At 41.5% G+C, this 21,120-nt stretch overlaps 1 protein-coding gene across 1 annotated transcript in view; it reads right to left on the reverse strand.

Annotated features, from left to right (window-relative positions):
* lekr1 (leucine, glutamate and lysine rich 1) overlaps positions 1-21,120 on the reverse strand; it is an 89,854-nt gene that overhangs the window by 26,048 nt on the left and 42,686 nt on the right. The window contains exons 5-8 of the mRNA XM_034114615.1: positions 20,164-20,327; positions 11,016-11,097; positions 2,603-2,680; positions 32-235 (exon numbers count right to left, since the gene is read on the reverse strand). Of these exons, the coding sequence (XP_033970506.1) occupies positions 32-235; positions 2,603-2,680; positions 11,016-11,097; positions 20,164-20,327 (528 nt within the window). The remainder of the gene's footprint in view (positions 1-31; positions 236-2,602; positions 2,681-11,015; positions 11,098-20,163; positions 20,328-21,120) is intronic.

Below are 21,120 nucleotides of genomic sequence, written 5' to 3' on the forward strand. Positions count from 1 at the left end.
GGGGAAGAATTTAGATGTAAAAATTCCTAACCTGTCTCTCCTCAGCTCCCTCGTTTCCTCCTGGGTCTTCTCCAGGGTTTCTCTCAGTCGCGTCACTTCCTCTTCAGCTGCGCGGTACTTCCTCCTCATCTGTGCCTCTCTCTGCTGCCATGACGACAGCTGCTCCTGCATGGTGTCATACCTTTGTTGGCACGACAACCACATCTCGTGTTTCTCCTCCAACTCCTCTTTTAACCTGTTAGAAAAGATGCAGAAGATGAGCTCAAACACACACTGCTACTGTCCATACGGTGATATCCCATAAGGAAAAGTTTCCAATTTGTATCTGTATACAGTGTGTGCATGTTTTGACAAAAACATAACACCTGCAAGTACACATACTAACAACAAGGGGAGTGTTAGCATCATAGTTTGTTTCATAAGAGAGAACAGAGTGGTGCAGTGATGACCTATTTTTTAAGGTAAGTAAACATTGTAAAGGCTTCCTGGAAACCCCATTGGATTTGAGTATATTGCAGAAAATAAGCTCTGTGCTATCTTAACCAATAAAAAGACATGTGCATGTTTTATTCTGAATCTGAATTTTCTAACCAAAGGTGTGTATGTACTGGAGTAAAAGTAAACTATCTAACCTCCCTTAGTCTACATAAGGGCTATTCAATTGGCGGCCCGCGGGCCAAATCCGGCCCCGGAGTGATATTTACTGGCCCTTTGAGTATAATGTTAAAAAGTAATCTACTTTTTTTTTTTTTTTTTAATATATATTTTTTTAATATTTGTTTTTGGGCCAGAGTGCCTTTATTCCAGAGAGGGTGTTCAATTGAGAGATAGAGGGGAAGACATTGCCTGAAAACTTCTAACTTCTGCGGGCTCGGGTTTCGAACCCACCTACTAGCTACTGTAGTGACAACTCCTGTCATTGATTGCATCTCTGCGTGAATGATTAGATCATTTCACCTAAATCAAATGAAATGATGTTGATGGTTAAATCTGCTTCACATGTAGGCCTACTGAGTTCTGAACTTGCCATTTAGATCTATAAAGGCCTTGGGGCTATATTGTTTGATTGAATTAAACACAATATATGCACTCCACTATGCTGTTGTAGTATTAACTGTATCTGAAGGTCTTAATATGATTGCTCATATTTCAAGCTATCTTTTTCCCGGCCCCTTGCTTTGGATCATTTTCATCAACCGGCCCCCATTCCAAACTAATTGAATAGCCCTGGTCTACATAGTGCCTTTTTCAATTGAGTCCAATGAGAAAACAGTGCATGCCGTTCCGAGTTGAAGTATTTCAACTTCTCAGAAAAACGCCGGTGACGTCACTGTAGACATTGGATGAAAAGCTTGAAGAGAGTGTGTGACTTTTGTCCTCCTTGCTCTAAGACTTACAGGCAGAGCGGTGAAGCGCATTCAGACAAAGTGTGAGAGCAAGAATCTTCTGGTTGATGATCATAGTGAAAAATATGTAAAATAAATAATATATAGTAGCACAAACAGATGATAAATTCCATACTATTCTGTGTTTAACAGCGGTGATATGTTGTTTGCATATCGCTTTTTTTAACAGAAAAAGACGCTATATGGACACAGGCCTTAGTTGCTCTCCACCTCTGCTCTAAGGAAAAGTTGGCCATTAAATTGCCATGAAGTTTGAACAAATACAAAAAAAGGCATTGTGTTGTTTCTTACGCTGGAAAATGAGGAAAAGCTCCAGAGACATTCACAAAAAGCCATTTCAAAACATGGAGAGATTCACAAACCTTTCAGCATAAAAGCAGCATCTACAAAGATAGCAGGTACTTATTGATTTCTCTGCAGAAACCGAACCGTGTTGAGCAGATTAACATTGTCTTTAGCATCCCATAGTCTCCAATCTTTGGACAATTTGGTGCATTTTGTGTCTCCCATTACATTTTCTTTGAGCTCTCTTCTCCCAATCTCCCCCTTCCCTACTGAAATAGCCTCCCACCCCGCGGAGTGCTATCATATGTTGCAATGTATAGCAGCCAAAAGGGTGAGATCAGAGACTGCTGTGTGGGAAGGGAAACAAATCGACAGTATAATTGCACACACCAGGCTGCCAGTGGCTTAGAAAAAGAAAACCAGCAGATACCATGTAACAAAAACACACACCCCATAACATCTAACGGCTGCACGGAAAGATGAGAGGCGGTGTGTGTGTAGATGTCCGTCTGTGGGTGTGTGTTGGTCTGGTGCTCTCCAAAAGAAGTGCCTCTGTATATCTACAGTATGTGCACAGATGAGTGTGTGTGTGTGTGTGTGTGTGTGTGTGTGTGTGTGTGTGTGTGTGTGTGTGTGAGAAACATGAGTCCACGCCAGCTAAGGAGTGCTTCCATCTGTTGCGCCGGCCTCACACGAGACTCTCTGCTGTGTCACTGGCACTTTACGGAGCCTAAGATCTCCTCAAATGATCCAAGAGCAGATCTCAGCTGACACTAATATCCCGCCTCTCTCTGGGAGGAAGGAGAAGTGGAGCAGAGGAAGTTGACGACGTGGAGGACAATGAGTGGGATAAGAACAGAGATTGTGGGAAAGTTGGATAAGGGAAGGGATGGGAATTTCTCACGAGATACCTGAGTAGTTTGTCCCGGTGCAGGCTCTCAGAGTGTTTCTCACGGGACAGCTGCTCCTCACTCTGTCTCCTCTGCTCCCTGGAGACACAAAGTGCACGGCATGATCACTCTTCAAGTTAGTTCAATTACGATACAGATAGGTGAGACAGCTGAAAATACAATAGTCCTTTCCTCCTTTGCTTCATGTTGTTCACATTAATTGTACCGCCATTTTCACATTCAGGCAGGTAGGAGTATCATATTAAAGAGGACATATTATGCTCATGTACAGGATCAGTATTTTGTTACTCTGCTGTGACATGTCTCCATGCTTTAATGTTCAAAAAGCTCTTTATTTTTCACATACTGCTTGTACTGCAGCACCTCTTTTCACCCTCTGTCTGAAACCAGAGCCCAGTCTGCTCTGATTGGTTAGCTGGTAGGGTCTATTGTGATTTGTCAACTGCTTAGAGATGTCCCGCCCCTAAGCCTATATCACATACAATGTGTTGGAGTGCTAATAGGAGCGTGAGTGTTCAAGTAACAAGTGATATCACTATGTTACAGAAGTTAACAAAGGAGTCCAATGGAGGCGTTTCCGGCAGGTGGGGGAGTGTGGGAGAGAAACTCCCCTCGGAGGAAATACAGGCATAATAGGGCCTCTTTAACACCCTGAGTATGCTTTAACAATTTCAAGTGTCATCGGAAAAGTACTTGAGGAAGATTCCAAATCCATACAACAGCTTTTCTCCACTCCTACGCATGAATCTCCATGTGGAGGAAGCCTAACAATGAAGTCCTCAAATGGGATCAGCCGAAGTTCAAGAATGCTATCTCACAAGTCATTTGGCTTATAAAACGCCATTATTCATTTTACAGCAGATTTCCGTAAGTCATTGAGGGTTTTTTTTCTTCTAAAAAAGATGCGTGCATGTGTGCTGCTATGTTTTTGAAATCACCTCTTCTTTCATGCGCAGCTGCTGCCTCGCTCTTCAGAAAGTAAATTGGAAATCAGTTTTGATTCTAATTCTGCGTGCCATGACAGTATGAAGCACACACAAACACACACACACAAATACACACACACACACACACACACACACAAACACACAAATACACACACAAACAGACTTTACCCTAACCCTCCTAACTCTGTCGGCTTCCCAGCCTAATCCCCTCTGTGGCGGCATGATCAGTTAATGTGTTTTTGTGTGTGTGTGTGTGGTGTGTGTATGTGTGTGTGTGTGTGTGTGTGTGTGTGTGTGTGTGTGTGTGTGTGTGTGTGTGTGTGTGTGTGTGTGTGTGTGTGTGTGTAGCTGGCTGTCTAGCCCTGTGACCTTGCAGCCACACGCGATGAGGATACAGAGTGAGAGGGCTGAGGTCTGAGCTCACAGACAGACAATCTGTTTTCACTGCCAATCGAAAACAGACTGTTGTTTGGGAGTATTTGTACATTTTTACCAAATTAGATTCAGTAAAACAGTCTATAAATAATGTCTTATATTTGCATCTGGGACAGATTGTAAGTCTGGCCGGCTTTCTATGCCTTTATGGTGTGTTACTAAACATCCTGGTGCTGGAGTCCACATATAATGATATTTGGAAGAATGTCAAACACTTTGATAACAATATATTTACATATCAAAAGTGAAAATACAAATAGAGAAAGACAAACTACAAATATCTAGTACCTTGTGACTACATAAATGAAATTGACATGAGTCAAATTGAAACGACATTTCATTATTATTTAATGCACCATAAACTTGAAGTGTGGATCCCGTTGTCCAGTTTTGGCAGAGAGAGTTATTTAAAATTGATGATGCGTTTTCTTAAAGCTGACCGGGTACTCTCATACAGCCAGCAGCTTTTCACAGCTCCAAACATCGCAGCGATATCCCAAAAATCTGTTATTAGGAAAACTAATCATATATTCTGCTGATCTGCTTGTGTAGCTGAAGCACATGGTTTGTACTTTACTCACTACTGCCACTCGTCTTTCCCCGTCTCCCCTCTTTCTGTCTTCAAGGTCAGAGATGACATGATATCTGACTCCCAGCTGCTATTTCCACTAAGATTTATCCTCTGTTCTCCTGTTCATGACCCCTTTTTTTTTTTAAAGGTGAAGAGGGAGTTAGAGAAAGATAAATGTGAAACAGGCGGGGGTGTTTTGTATTAAACTATAAGGCGCCGGGTTCAAAGTGCAGTCAAGTGCACCGAAGGAGTGGCGGAGCACTTTGGGTATTTTGTGGCTGCAGGCATGAGGTGTACATGGAAACAAGGTGAGATTAAGAAGAATCTATTATCATACATTGTCAGTGTGTCAGTGGGCGTGTTACGGGCACGTTAATAACAGGTTCTTGAGGGATTTCAGAGTAAAATTCTCTGCAGTATTCATGGAGATGTGACCTCAAGACGTCACTGCCTCCACTTGCAATGTAGATTAATGCATTTTAACCAATCAGAGTAACGTGTTTACGAGTGAACACGTTGGCTGTTTGCGCAAGACTTAGTCAAGGTAACCACATTGGATCTGGCATGCGTAATCACAGCTTGACAACACGCGTCACTCAAATTACAGACTGCAGATGAGAGTTATCAGATGTTGGAATGATACATGATGATAAGAATCAACTATTTATCTTCACTATACATTTTTGTGTCATTAACAGGCTTGGGGAGTACTGGATTACATGTAATGGGATTACCTAATCAGGATACAAAAAGGAACTGTAAATAATGTGAAATTTAGATTAGATTACTTTTTTTTTTAATGGTAACGGATTACATTTTTAAAGTAACCGTCACAACCCCTGTAATATAGATGTGGCCGTGGTGGGTCAAAAAATGTATCGTAAATGTGGGTGTGTCTTTTTAAATTAAAGCATGGTTTGCTGATCCAGTTTGAGCACACGGTAAACAACATGATGTTTCTGTGACACCGAAATTATAAGTACTAGAAACACCCTGCTGAGCCTCTCCTCCCATTGTGGTGTATGGCAAGTCACCAAAATGCCAAGCAGCCACATGAGAGGGTACAACACCACTCTGCATTTCAGGAAAATACAATTTTGTGTGCAGCATGTGCTCACATGATAACAGAGGGACAAGAGGAGAGTTGTTTTAAGCTGAGACAGAAAGAAGAAAGACTTCCTCCTTCCTGAAGGGCTTTGAGTGATTTAATGTGAGATAAACAGGGGACTGAGGTGAGGGAGGAGGAGGTGTGTGTGTGTGTGTGTGTGTGTGTGTGTGTGTGTGTGTGTGTGTGTGCAAAAGACAAGATCTCGTTGGAAATGAGGTCCTTGGATACACCCTGGGATCAATAGTTGTTTAACTGCCAACAGTCACACACACAATGCATACCTCACACTTTAGTGCACACACACACATACACAAACACAAACACACACAGCCTTATGAAAACAAGCTGCATCACATCAATCACATCAATGCTTTACTATTCCTCTCTTGACCTTCACTCATTCCATCATACACTCTTTCATCTCCACTGCCTTGCTCAGTACATCTATCCTGTCTTTCATCTCTCCCTCGCTTCCCTCTAATCCATCCTTTCAACCTGGCCCGCGTCTGTGTCGGATGATCCATGTGTTCATCCTCTGATGAAAGGATGAGCTCAACGTCTCCTGCCAATCAGAAGGCAGCAGGAAGCATCCCGACACGTACATGTCATCCAGACGTCGCAGGGAGGGGTTAGTGACGCTCACTATGATCCCTTTTTGACAAATGCTGTCACCAACAACCCCCTTCTTTTACCACATGCAAGGCAAACCACGACAAAAAACTGTCAAGAATGCAAAAGATGTGTGCGAAAACGCAAATGCAGGAAAATGTCCGGTTTATTCAAGATGTGAACAAAGTCGCTCAATGTCCGGAGAAGAGAAGAAAATTGGTTGATTGTGACCCAGATTACAAACCATATATGTGCTGCTCAGAGATGTCCCGCCCCTTAGTCTATCACGCACAATGTGTTGGAGCACTAGCCAATAGAAGCGCAAGTTTTACATAGTGATGTCACTATGTTCCGTAAGTAAACAAAGTAGGCGTTTCAAGTAGGGGGGGAGAGTGTGGCAGAGAAACTCCCTCTGGAAGGAACACAGGGATTTAGCCATTGCAGACCATTTACAAAGTTCGAGAAATAAAACATCCAGGGGCAAAATCAAGATAAAAAAACGAGCTTAAAGGTCTTGAAGATTGTTGAAGTATATTTGTGTGTGCGTGTGCGTGTGTGTGTGTGTGTGTGTGTGTGTGTGTGTGTGTGTGTGTGTGTGTGTGTGTGTGTGTGTGTGTGTGTGTGTGTGTGTTAAGTGTCATGACAAACAAGCTGCCCTTGAGTGTCTCTGGCATGCTGATCAGATTGCACACTCGGATCAGAGGGATTCCTCAGTCCGCCCCTCAAATATGTCTGTATGTGCGTTTCCAAGGCAACGCGACTGGCGCCACAGAAAAACCGAACAGGTGCGGAAAGCCGATGTTTGATGGACGTGGGGGGGGGGGTCAAAGGTTGGGCGGTTGTGATGGCAACGCCTCATGCACACAAACAAACTGGTACCTTTTTTGTTCTTGGATCCGGAGAGAGGATCACATGCAGGTTTGAGAAGCTATAGAAATTATGTATGGTGAGAATCACACACACACACACACACACACACACACACACACACACACACACACACACACACACACACCACACACACCACACACACACACACACACACACACACCACACACACACACACACAACACACACACACACACACACACACACACACACACACACACACACACACACACACACACACACACACACACACACACACACACACACACACACACACACACACACACACACACACACACACACACACACACACACACACACACACTAAGAGAGACTGTTTAAACATACGACCAATCAGAATTAACTGGACAGTGAAAGGACGGTTAGCCAATCAACTGAGACATCTCGTCTAGACCTGACTGGGGAGATTTATTTATTTCCGACTCAAAACGTTGCAAGAAGCTCCAAACACAACGGAAACCACGGGTTTCTTATGACTGAAATGAAATTGACTTGACTTGAATTATAACAACATACAAGTATTTATGTTATATTTGCCAAAATTAAGCAAAAAGTTACAACTTGAATTAAAAGCACTAGAAAGGAGAGTTGAGTGACTCAGAAATATGTGAGCCTCTGTTTCCCCTCTCCTCAACCCTTGTAACACACCCGCCTCCTTATCCTGCTCCTTCACCTCCTCCCCCACTTCTCCACACACACACACACCTCATCATGCAACATAGCCTTAAGGCTGATTCTCCCTATAGCATATGTCCACATGTCTGGGTGGGTCGCGTGCGACTGCAAACATCCCCTCCATCATCCCCGTCTCAGACCTGATCCCTCACCCACCCACACACCCACACACACACACACACACACACACACACACACGCACATACACGAAAAAGGGCTAAGGGGAAGGGGGTCACCATGGGTTTCTTTAGTAACAGAGGGTTTTGGCTATAAGCACTTTCCTTTGACTTAAACTAAGTTGACAAGCCTATCACGTACAATGTGTTGGAGCACATGCCAATAGAAGTACAAGTGTTCCGTAGTAATGTTTTTCTATCTTTCTGTAAATCAAGCTGGCCAACATTCGCTATCTATCTACCTATAGTTAGCTAGCTTACAATAGCTACCATATAACAAGCTAGCAAGTGTAAGCTATATAGCTAGCTAATGCCAAATTGGTGGCTCTAATTTAAATCGGAATTATTATTCAACACACTATGATTAGACCTGCTATGTGGACCTGTCTTTACCATAGTACTGTATGTCATCTTGGTCATGCTTATAAAGTTATTCGAATTTCAGAGAAAGAGAGAGAGAGAGAGAGAGAGAGAGAGAGAGAGCATAATCAGTCATCTTTAAAGGTCAAAAACAAAGATGTTTGACAAAAGAATTAGGAGAGAAAAAAAGTGACTGATGAGGAGGTTAAACAGGAAGGAGGAAACATTAGTGAGTCTGTCAGGTCAAGTAGTCCTTTAATGTTGTGATTATCAGATAGCAGCAACATTTAACATTTACTCCCTCTGTGAGTAGGAGGACGTGTGTGTTCTTGTCTGTTTTTGTGTGTATGTGTGCGCTTTTGAAGTGGTTAATTTCTTCAGATCCTGAATGAGGTCACTGCAACAAGATTAAAAAAGCATCCTCTTTCCTCCGCTTAAGAATAACACTATAACTCAGAACGGGAGACATGTGCAAACATTTTTGAAAGTGTTCAGTGCAAACAAGTGTCAGGAGATGACCCAATATGGAATCATTTATCCATCTGGAGTTTTTGGGAGTATATAAACTTCAACTTTTCTAAATAGATTGCCAAGCTTGACCTCAACAGTGATCAGCTCAGTGTTCTCCTGCTTGTGATAACAGTAGATAAGAGGTCGTTACAGACACGGTTGTACATTGGCCTTTTCTTCCAAACTAAAAACATTTGATGTTCCTGTGCTGAGCCATAATTTATCCAAGACTCCTATTATCCTTAAGGTCAACTTGACCCTTTCATTGTTTAAAATCTCAAAATAAGTACTTAACATCGTTTTGGGGATAACTGGGTAAACACGGGTTGTCTCTATGTGACTGCTTTACTTACTTTACAGATTCATATGTTTTACTCAAAATACCAAACAGATCACCCATTCTATGCCTCATATCCCTCTATTTCACTTCCTGTTTCAAAAGTGCTGATTTGGGTATAAAGCTTTAAAAAAAGAAAAATTGATAAAAAAAAGGGGAGGGGGCTGAGCTCATGCGGGACCCGGCAGCTACTGTCTAAACTAAATACTGCGGTGATGAAACGCCATATCATGGATTATCAAGGATTATTTCTGAAACAGTATGGAGCTCAAAGGCTTTCTCTCTTGCCGGTTATACCACAAGGTGAGTTCCTTATTATTTCCTGCTTCTTCACACACATGCTCTCCAGTACAGGTTAGCTCTGAGTGTTAGCGATGCTAATGTAAACATGCACCGACCATATTACGTCCAAAACAGTCGGGCATTGTTTCTGATAGCAACGTTTCTGATAGTGCCGTGGGTGTAAAGCCAGCCTACATTTCAGATATTACGTCATATCGGACGCAAATCTGGATCAGCTCCGTTGTAGCCCCGTTTTTAGAGATTTGGGTACGGAGGAAAAGAGAGAGGGTTTTATTTTCTGACGCTGCGTGAGTTCCCCGACACACCGGGGACACATATTTAAGTATAAAAGACATCAAAAAGTGCATTTTGCATGATAGGTCCCCTTTAAAGTTAGCGCCACATTCACCAGCTGTGATGAACACATGAATGCATCAATAATGAAAGCTAAATGCTCACAACGATAGTGCTAACATCATCATGTTTAGCAGTTACATGTTTGTCATGTTCACATTCTCAGTACTTAGCTCTTTAGCATGCTAATGTATGCTAATCTGGGGCCCAATTATGCTCATTTTCAGGTTCATATTTGTATTTTATTTCTCTCCTGTGACATAAAAGAATGTATGATGATCTATATAATTGGTTTGATATTTAAAGAGGCATTATTCTGCTAATTTTCAAGTTCATATTAGTATGTAGTTCCTCTACTGGGACATCTCTCCGTGCTTCAATGTTCAAAAAGCTCTTTATTTTTCTCATACTGCCTGTGCTGCAGCACCTCTTTTCACCCTCTGTCTGAAACCAGAGCCCAGTCTGCTCTCATTGGTTAGCTGTCCTCACGTTGAATGTGTTAGAGTGCTAACCAATAGAAGCGCTGTTACATAGTGATGTAAGGTATGTGTGGGATAACAACTTTGGGATTTTGGCCTTTGCAGACCATTTACATGTGAACCAATAGTCAAGACATTTCACAACATGTCAACCTCATGGTGGCGCTAGAGGAAAAGTCAGCAGGATTCATCCATCACTATGTGTTCAGGATGTGTGTGTGCGTGCGTGTGCGTGTGCGTGTGTGTGTGTGTGTGTGTACATCTGTGCCCGCAGGTCCAGGTGAAAATGAAAACAAAATGGCAAAATGTTTTAAAACTAATAGAGCTTCGTCATCAGCATATTTTCAGAAGCCACAGGGGCATATTAGTTCCCTAAACCCCTGACTAGACCTCTGTGTGAGTGTATACAAGTCCAATCCTCTGTTGTTGCAGCTTAGCGGGCTCGGTATGTGGAACGTGAGCATTTCCTGGTTCGGGCGGCGCCTGTGGGGCTGTTTGAATGGTTTGATTGGTGGAGGACAATTATACGGAGAGCCAAGCCCTGCGGTGAACTGTTCTTCACCCGACATACTCCACATACCAAAATCCACCTGCGTCCCCATCTGTGCATATGCATGTTTTTAGTAAATGTGTGTGTTGCCACATACTTGTAGACACTTACATCAGCTGCTGAGTTAGGCGCTCTTCCTCTTCTCTCATTTTCTGCAGCTCCACACTGGAATGCTTCAGCTCCCCTGTCAGCACTGCACACACACATTCACATAGATTACAAAGCTTGTCACCAGAGGTTACACGGTATAATTTACAGAAAGAGACAGACAGGTACAGTAGGCAGAGCTTTTCAATCACATTGGTACTTCACAGTTGAGCAATGTAGGAAACCCTAAACCACATGAAACTATCTGTGACAGGATTGTAAGGAGGAACAAAACAAGAGGAACAAACGAGAGACAGAATTTCCAGACAGAAACCTGAGAGAACCTCAAACAAGAGCTGGAGAAGGCTTGAAAAAAAAGGTGGGGATTTGAGACACAAGCGAGCTGTTGAAAATGAAAAGGCCAGGGGGAGCAGAAGGAGGGGAGTGTGTTGAAAAGAAGGGAGTATGAGGGAGTTTGTGCTCAAGGGAAATCGTGAAACTGAACACCTCTGATTATTGTTGTGCGTCTGACATAAAGTAGCTGCTACTGTTTCCTCCCTTCACTGTCTGTCTGTCCATTTTCACCTCAAAAAGGTGTGTACAACTTGCAATAAAAAAAGATACCATGAGCAGGATCTATGATCGTGAAGAGAAGTGAAATACTAAACAAACCAATGACTTGACTAACAATATTGATTTAAAATAAAAATGTTTTGATTTAAAAATGGTAGTATTTGCTTCCTCTAAGATAAAATAGAAAAAAGTTCCACTGCGTTCACTTTAATGTTTACTTCCTGTCTGTCTACTTCTGTTGTTTCTCTGACGTCCAGCTCTCTGTCTTTTAACCTCTCCTTCTCCTCTTTTTCTTTCCTTAACCTGGGATAGTTTAGCCATGATGAATCCAAAGTTTCATTTTCTCCAAAAATATAAAAATACATATTTTAATAGTATTCCACTGTGTTTTCTGACTGATGAAAACAAGCGTTTGTGGTCCACAGCTGACGTTAAATTGACCGAACATCTTTCTGCGGATTGATATGACAGCACATAGTCCCTTGATAAGAGTGTCCTACTTAGCAACGGTATACTATCGAAAATGTCTGTCTAGAAATGTCCAAATTGACAAATCAGAATGGAGTATTCAACTAATTTGAGTAAGCATGTAGTCGGCTTTATATGTCAAATTTCTCCTTGCTTGAATCTGAACCTGCTTTTATATTCAATGGTAGGTAGCGTCCTTTTGCTGCACGTTCATCAGGTTTCCAGGCTGGTGAATGCATTTATTAAAAAACAGACCTGGAAGAAATGCTTAACTGCAATATTTAAGTCCTGTGTCAGGCCAAAAATGTATCACAGTGTAGCGCTGGACCTGCTGCAGCTGAGGGCAGGAGTAGATATCACGCAAGAGAAAAGCACTTAAGTACCAGGTCTGAATAGTTAATAACTAAAGACACGCCACGATTTTCAGGAAACACCACTTTTGTTTTGCAGGTAACTGTCTCTGGTAGAAATATCTGATTACAGGCTTCTGTCTTCTTATAAGTGAGAAACTCAAAATAAGAAACATTCAAAATTGGCTGAATCACCATCAAGATTTATTTCCACTATCTTCAACAGTAGTCAGATCTAGTGTTTTGGCAATGTTCACAGCTAAGAACAATATCATTAAGCAGGATGCATGTTACGTTTTTAGGACAAAAACGTTGATTTGCATGAAGCACGGATAAAGCACAGGCATTTATCAGTTAGTGTACACAATGATATTGAGTACAACTAAAGTGTATCCGGCCAATTATACAAAATTCAGTCAAATGCCCAATTCTTCGATATTTTTAAGCTACTGTCTTAGCTCTGATGCTTGCTGGGACTTCACTGAGCCCACGAGTGTGGATCAGCCTCCCTGACGACAACTTACTCTTAGCTTTTAATTTAATTGTATTTATTCTTATTTTATTTTATTTATTCTTGTTTTATCCAGTCCTGTGTTGGTTTTAAGTGTTCCTATGAATCACAAAGCTGTGTTAATACCTTGTAAGTGGAGGTGAGTATTGTTTTTATTTTATTTTTTATTTTTGAAGCACCCTATGTTACCTTTGTGTATGAAAAAAAGAAGCTATATAAATAAAGTTTTATTTTATTTTATATTAACATTAGCATTAGCCTTCCCTTACTGTTATACAAAACAAAAAACCCCAAATGGCCGGCAGACGGTTCCATGTGGGTGTTAAGTTCTTTGCATGGCTAGCAGTGTGGGTAGTGGAGTGGGTCAAAGAAGTATTATGTGTGTGTTTGTGTGTGTTTGTGTGAGTGAGTGAGTGTGTGTCTACTGTGTGTTGAGAGAGTGCCTGTGAAGGTCCTCTAGCACTCTGGACGGCTCTCAAAATGATCCAGTAATGTCAGCCTGACATTTGTGAGATTTTGTTTTCCACGTTCTCTCTTTCTCCCTCATATTGTCTTTCCTCCTTCTCTCCACGGGTCTCTCTCCTCTCAATCTTTCTTCATCAATGTTTCCTCTTCCTCTCTTTCTGTGGCTATATTTCTCTCTTCCCCCCCCCCCCCCCCTCTCTTTCTCTCTTGCTCTCTCAGCAGGAAGAGGGGAGTGTGGGAGGTTCAGCTCAAAGCGGCAATACACCGATAATTGCTTTCTGGTCACTGTGACATGACAAAGTCCGCCAGGGTAAGGCAACACATACACACTAACACACACTCAATTTTCCGACACTCAGAAACTCACACAGACTCACACAATAAAAACAACACCGGTGAAATCATCAGCACAGAGAACCACTTGCAGAAAGACCAGAAAACACAAAAAACACAAAGTAACAGACATGTCCAAACATAATTAGTTATATAAAAACTTGATAGACTTGTAAACAGCATGTCTGACGTTCTCTCCAGAGCTTCCATTATGTGTCACAGGGCTTACATACGATAGATGTTAGAAAGAGATCTGGATACAGCGCTGGAGGCGGGGCCCTGTTTATTGTTATGAAAGTTGCTCAGTGGCGTATGAAACCAAAACTCGAGAACGAAACTACCCGTATCTTCCGACGATATCCCGCATCCACTCATAGAGCCCATGGAGGATGCAGACTTGCGTTTGATTCCGTCAAATGAAGGGAGAGAGACAATGACTATTTTAGTACATTTTACAACTTTAGGCCATTATGATTTAAATAAGGGCTATTCAAGAGTTCACCCTGGCAAGTTCCTTTACGTAAAAACTACAGCTAGCTTGACACCAAGGTTTGGTAAGTGTTTATAGTATTGTTCCTGGGCAGGTAACTTGGAGTGATGCAGTTGAAGTATTATCAAGTCAATCTCAGCATATCTTTGACTTATTGTCCAGTCCTGAGTAATGAAACACTGAGGAAGGTTTTTAGTGAGTGAATATCTGATAACTTTATATATTTACGGCAACACCATCACCAGAATTAGCCATGTTTCCATGCATTGACACAGCAATACAACAGGAAACAGTCCTTGTTAAACAAATCTGATTGGTTGTAGACTAATCTAAAAGCATCCAATATTCTCAATGATTTCATAAGTAGGGCTCTCATTAGCTTTTAGATAACCATAAGGCAGCTAAGCAAGGATACTTGGAAGACAAAGAAATGCTAATGACAACAAGTCTCAGCTAAAATTAGCAAACTGATATTGTAGGGTTCAGTGAAAACACGAAAATCAAAAAGAGTTGTCGGTGTCACATGATAGAAAGGGCTATATTGTATATACATTTTCTGACTTTAATCTACAAATTACTGTGAATAGATTCCAAGAAGGAAGTACCACAAACTTATTGTCCCTAATTTACTATGTTCTGCAATAACATAAACTATCAATTAAAAGGAGACACACCCGGCGCCTCAGGTATGCTGAGATTTACATGATATGAGTCAATGTAAAGGGAGCTCACTGTAACTACACCCTGTAAATCACCTTCGCAGTAACCTATTAACACCTGGGAATTCTTACGAGAGACCATATAACTATAATATCACATTCTTCAGTGGTCGGGAACCACAAACATTTTTGGGTGTCTGCCTAGTTTATTATGTGCAATAAAAGCACTTCTATACCACAGAAAAATTGTAAAAGAACATACAAGTGCACGATTGGAGAGAGTGTGGAAATACTTTGGAATTTACCATTTGTCCTCCCAGAGAGAAAGTAGTGCCCAACTAACAAAGAAACATGTTTTATAACAATATAGCTCTTTCTTGGACAAAACAGAGAATTTATTTTCTCCATCGCCGGGCGAGGAGACCGGCTCTTCTCCTGTTTTTTACATCTGTGATTTAGAGTGCTCAAAGATTGTAGGTCAACCTTTTGAGAAACGATGAATCAGCCGACCATAACAACATACTAACATTGTCTCTGAATATTAACTGTTTCCATCAAATCAGAGATACATGGTCGCACAATTTAATGAAGTTCAACTGAAGCCTCTTTTGTGCACCATTTAATCTTTAAATTAAATACAGTTAAATCCCAGGTCAAATGTACGTTAGAGTGTCTTGAACATGTTGTTTTCAGTGATGGTTATAGTTTGTTAAATGTCTGTTTCCTTGTCACTTGTCTTAAAATGTGTCCTAGTTTTTGATGTTGCAAATGGAGCTGCTGTGATGCAAGAACCATTTCAGAGTCAATAGTTAAGTAGCAATCATAAAATGACATTTCTTCATAAAAAAACACTGAACTTCGCTGAATATTATTTTGTATTATTCATTTTTATTTTCCTTTTAGTCTCAAACTCTCTTCTTATTAATAAATATATATACATATATTTTCTATATATATATATATCTTTATTTTAATTTTGCACTTGGATTTAAGGTTTATATGATAAGAAGTATTTCTTATGCTGCGTTCACACCGGACGCGATGCGACTATTCGCTTCGCTCTAATCGCTCCTATCGCATCGCTCTAAACGCTGGAGGTTCACCGCGGCTGCCAGCTGTGTTTACTCGCATCATTCAAACAAGACGCGCTGGCTCGGGAGCTACAACTACAACAAATGAACATATTTTACCGTGAATAAATTGTAATACACGTTTCTAAATGATGCCGAAGTAACAACATACTGATACCGGTTAGTAACAACCATGAATTAATGCTTTGACAAGTCTGCAGACAAGACGGCAGGCAAAACACCTTTTAAAATGCTTGTTTTCTGAATGAAGATCGGGTCAACCAGGCTAAGCTAACGTTGTATATGCTCATTCCACACTCACAACAACGGCCTACAGACACAAATAAGCAGCGACTGTATTCACCATGACACAGACAGTCTGTGGTTTGTACTTGTTTAACTTTTGTCCAGTTTCTGAACGGATATGAGGAGCTGTGAGCTCTGTGTGCTAACTGCTAACAGCTAACGGCTGATGTTGTGTGGTTGAACGTCAGTGACGGCGGCTGAGATCCTCACCGCTGATTGGCTTCCGCGAGAACGCGTCATGTGAATTTGACGCTCGAGTTGAAAAAATTGAACTCTCGCGTTTAACGCGGCACCGTTCAATCGCCTCAATCGTGTGATTCGCGCCGCGTCCACCGCTTCATGCGCGCCGTCGGAGCGAATTCGCGTCTGTCCACGTCTCTGCATTGACTTTACATGTAATCGCGCCGCCCCCAAACGTCGCATCGCGTCCGGTGTGAACACAGCATTAGTGTTATGTCAAAAACATTGGTTTGTATTCTGATCGAAGAAACAGCTATGGACAAGTAAGGAAAAAGTAAGGGGAAAAAAGACATGGAGACAAACAGGAAAACTCTTACTGAGAACTTATTTGATGTTTTTTTTTTAATTGCTACTGTCAAACACACACATCAACTAACACACACATACAGTACAAACTAACACACACATACAGTACAAACTAACACACAAACTAACACACACATACAGTACAAACTAGCACACACATACAGTACAAACTAACACAAACATACAGTACAAACTAACACACACATACAGTACAAACTAACACACAAACTAACACACACATACAGTACAAACTAGCACACACATACAGTACAAACTAACACACACATACAGTACAAACTAACACAAACATACAGTACAAACTAACACACACATACAGTACAAACTAACACACAAACTAGCACACACATACAGTACAAACTAACACACACATACAGTACAAACTAACACAAACATACAGTACAAACTAACACACACATACAGTACAAACTAACACACACATACAGTACAAACTAACACAAACATACAGTACAAACTAACACACACACACATTACAAACTAACACACACATACAGTACAAACTAACACACACACACAGTACAAACTAACACACACACACATTACAAACTAACACACACATACAGTACAAACTAACACACACATACAGTACAAACTAACACACACATACAGTACAAACTAACACACACATACAGTACAAAACTACACAAACTACCACACACATACAGTACAAACTAACACACATACAGTACAACTAACACACACATACAGTACAAACTAACACACACATACAGTACAAACTAACACACACATACAGTACAAACTAACACACACATACAGTACAAACTAACACACACATACAGTACAAACTAACACACACATACAGTACAAACTAACACACACATACAGTACAAACTAACACACACATACAAAGTTAGCTTCCGGGTAAAAAGATACCGTATAGTGTAAGGATAGCCCAGGGTGTTGGCAGACGGCTGCGGTTCAGGATTCACACACACACACACACACACACACACACACACACACACACACACACACACACACACACACACACACACACACACACACAACACACACACACACACACACACACACACACACACACACACACACACACACACACACACAACACACACACACACACACACACACACACACACATACACACACACAAACACACACACACACACACACACACAACAAACACACCACACACACACACAACACACACAAACACACACACACACACACACAACACACCACACACACACACACACACACACACACACACACACACACGTCATAGCCTTTCACCTGATTTCCCTGTCAACCCTCAACCTCTTTTTCACATTGAAAGAACACTCTCTATCCACCACCTTCAGATCAAGCTGTACAAGTCTCCTGCTGACATCTGCACAGAGTGAGCAGAGATGGATTATGTTTTCAGCCCTCAGTGCTCGTCTTGTTCTCGGTAAAATTCCACATCCCTTGAGGTTGTTCTCTCGTTCTCCTCCCTCTTCTCCTCCACCTCACCGTAAACCACATTCATCTGTTCACATTAGGCAACCTCCTTGTGTTTCTCTCTGTCCTTTCTTCCCCCTCACCTTCTCCTTTTCTTTTGCTGTTAGACGCTAACCACAGAACGCTGACAGACAGGTAGCACATGGTTTAATTGCCGGTTAACACCCATATCACTCCGGAGTTAGATGCTGGTGACGGGCTAAGGTGTGTGCTTTGTTAAAAACTGCAACTACAAATGTTTTCACACATTCTCGCTGGATATAGACCCTTTTCTACGGAAATACAGGCAAAAAGTATTACAACTAATAACGGGGCCCGATAATGCTTTTTGGGGTTTCCCTTTCTTATAGTGAGTAAAGAGGTTTTTGTGTACAAGTAACTCCATGTTCTACTTTGGTAGAGTACTTAAGTAAATGTACCTCCACCAGTGGTATTTCTACACTGTGGTTTTACTTTAGTAAATTATCTTCCACCTCTGCATTTTGAGGAAGTGTAAACGGACAGACTGTGAAACTGAGATTTAGACGGATGAGAGTCATTTAGAGGACATCCACACAGAGTTATGTAACGCAGAGCTGGACATGAAAGAGAAACGTTGGAAATAAAATCGAGGCAAAAAGAGCAAATAATCTCTGAGAAGGAGTAAATATTAGTTTAACTGCAGCGTCGACTCTTCTAGTTCTGAGGGCAGCACCCACAATACAGGACTATAATGAGTGTGTGTAAATGTGTGTTTATAGTCGCTGCACAAACTCCTGTAACCTTTTAAAGAGATGAAGGAATGTGTATGTGTGTGTGTGTTTGAGGGTAAATGTGTAAATACTGTCATCTGATGAACATTTTAAAGAGACTGCAAGTGAGAGGAGAAGGCTGTGTGTGTGTGTGTGTGTGTGTATGTGTATGTGTATGTGTATGTGTATGTGTATGTGTATGTGTGTGTGTGTGTGTATGTGTATGTATGTGTGTGTATGTGTGTGTATGTGTGTGTATGTGTGTGTATGTGTGTGTGTGTGTGTGTGTGTGTGTGTGTGTGTGTGTGTGTGTGTGTTCTTAGTTGACAGTAAATACCCGAAGCAGAGCTCACCCCAGGCTCACCTCATGGGTGGGTCTGCACGTTCTAAACAGCTGCCAAGTGTGTGTGTGTGTGTGTGTGTGTGTGTGTGTGTGTGTGTGTGTGTGTGTGTGTGTGTGTGTGTGTGTGTGTGTGTGTGTGTGTGTGTGTGTGTGTGTGTGTGTGTTAGGGAAAGAGGGAGGGAACCGGTTTTGATAGAGGAAGAGGAAGAAAGCAGTCTGCTGTTTGTAGTGATGCCGTGTGAGTGTGTGTTTGTTTAGTGACGCGAGCATGAAAGGCAGCTGCTGCACGAATCGACACATGCAATAAAATACACACCCAGGAATGCACGCATGCAGACACACACACACACACACATATATATATATATATATATATATATATCCCCGCATGAACGCAATACATTAAACACATACACCTTTCTCTTTTTCCAAACCAATCTTCTCACACTTTCAGAAACTTAAGTTAGGGTTAATTCATGCTTTATCTTTTTGTCTGTTGTGCCTTATCTAGATAAAGGTGTCTTGTGTGGTCTCCCAAAAGGCAAGTATTTGTAGCACAGGTAAAACAAATCTATGAACTGTGTTTACCTAATCAGGATACAAACAAAAGTAACTGTATTCCCTAACAGTTACATAAAAAAGGATATAAAACTGATAACTGGTACATGTGTTCAATAATAACACGTAGGATTACTGTACAATGTTAACATACTAATTTAAAATAATTATATATTGTAGGTATGTGTGTGTGTGTGTGTGTGTGTGTGTGTGTGTGTGTGTGTGCGTGTGTGTGTGTGTGAGAGTATTACCTGAAAACACCTGTGTGCTGTGCTGCAGTATCTGGGATCTGAAGGCCTGCCAGGCCCCTGTCAGCTGGCTGAGGAAACCCCGTACGTCTGTGAGCTCGCTGCCAGAGGCCCGGAGCACGGAGAGAGTCGATCGCAGGGCCTGCCGCTGCCGCACACACACTCCTCTGACACACACAAACACACAGCATTTCATTATTGTAACCTCAATTAATTGACAGTACTTCATCTGCCAACATGTCCGAACATCTTACGGGAGCTGTCACATAGAGATTGGCACAGGAGTGTTGATAGCCTCCCAGGTAGCTGCTAACAAGAGCTATTAATTTGACAAGTGTGTGAATAAGACGACGTTAGCCATTAAAGGTGTGGTTGTAGCTGGAATTCCAAACTGTTGAGGAAATTCTTCGGGCAACTCTCTCTTACCCCCTTCTTAACAAAGACTTTGACTTTTAATCCCCACATGCTCCGGTGGAGTTTAACAGTGTGTACGAGCAGAAAGCTCTGGTGTGAATGTGTGTAACTGTGTGCCTTTCTGAAAAAGAGCAGACTGTATGTTCTGTGAAAACTCTCCCTGGATAAGTTTTAAAAATTCAGCTGCTTCCTCGTTCAATCATGCAAAGAGTGTTGCCTCGTATGTACTGTAAATACTATATTTAAAGTGTCCTGCTTGTCAAAACCTAAAGCCTCAAATATGCAGTTGAGTCTGATGGTGACTGACCTTAAACTACTTGTGTGACGTTCGAATGTGTGAGACAGTTGTTTATGGAGGTATGTAGACGACACACACGTGTTATTGAAGTCTGCAAGTCAAGATTTGAGGATGTAAAGATTCCCATAAGCAGGATCAGGTTTGAGAGTGCCTTTCTTATTCTATGTTACGATACAATAATACTTTATTGACAGATCAAGTTTGAGATATTTCACAGCAGCTCCATTTGCAACAATATTAAGACAAGA

Source organism: Trematomus bernacchii, unplaced genomic scaffold, assembly GCF_902827165.1.
Source record: "Trematomus bernacchii unplaced genomic scaffold, fTreBer1.1, whole genome shotgun sequence".
NCBI classification, from domain to species: domain Eukaryota; kingdom Metazoa; phylum Chordata; class Actinopteri; order Perciformes; family Nototheniidae; genus Trematomus; species Trematomus bernacchii.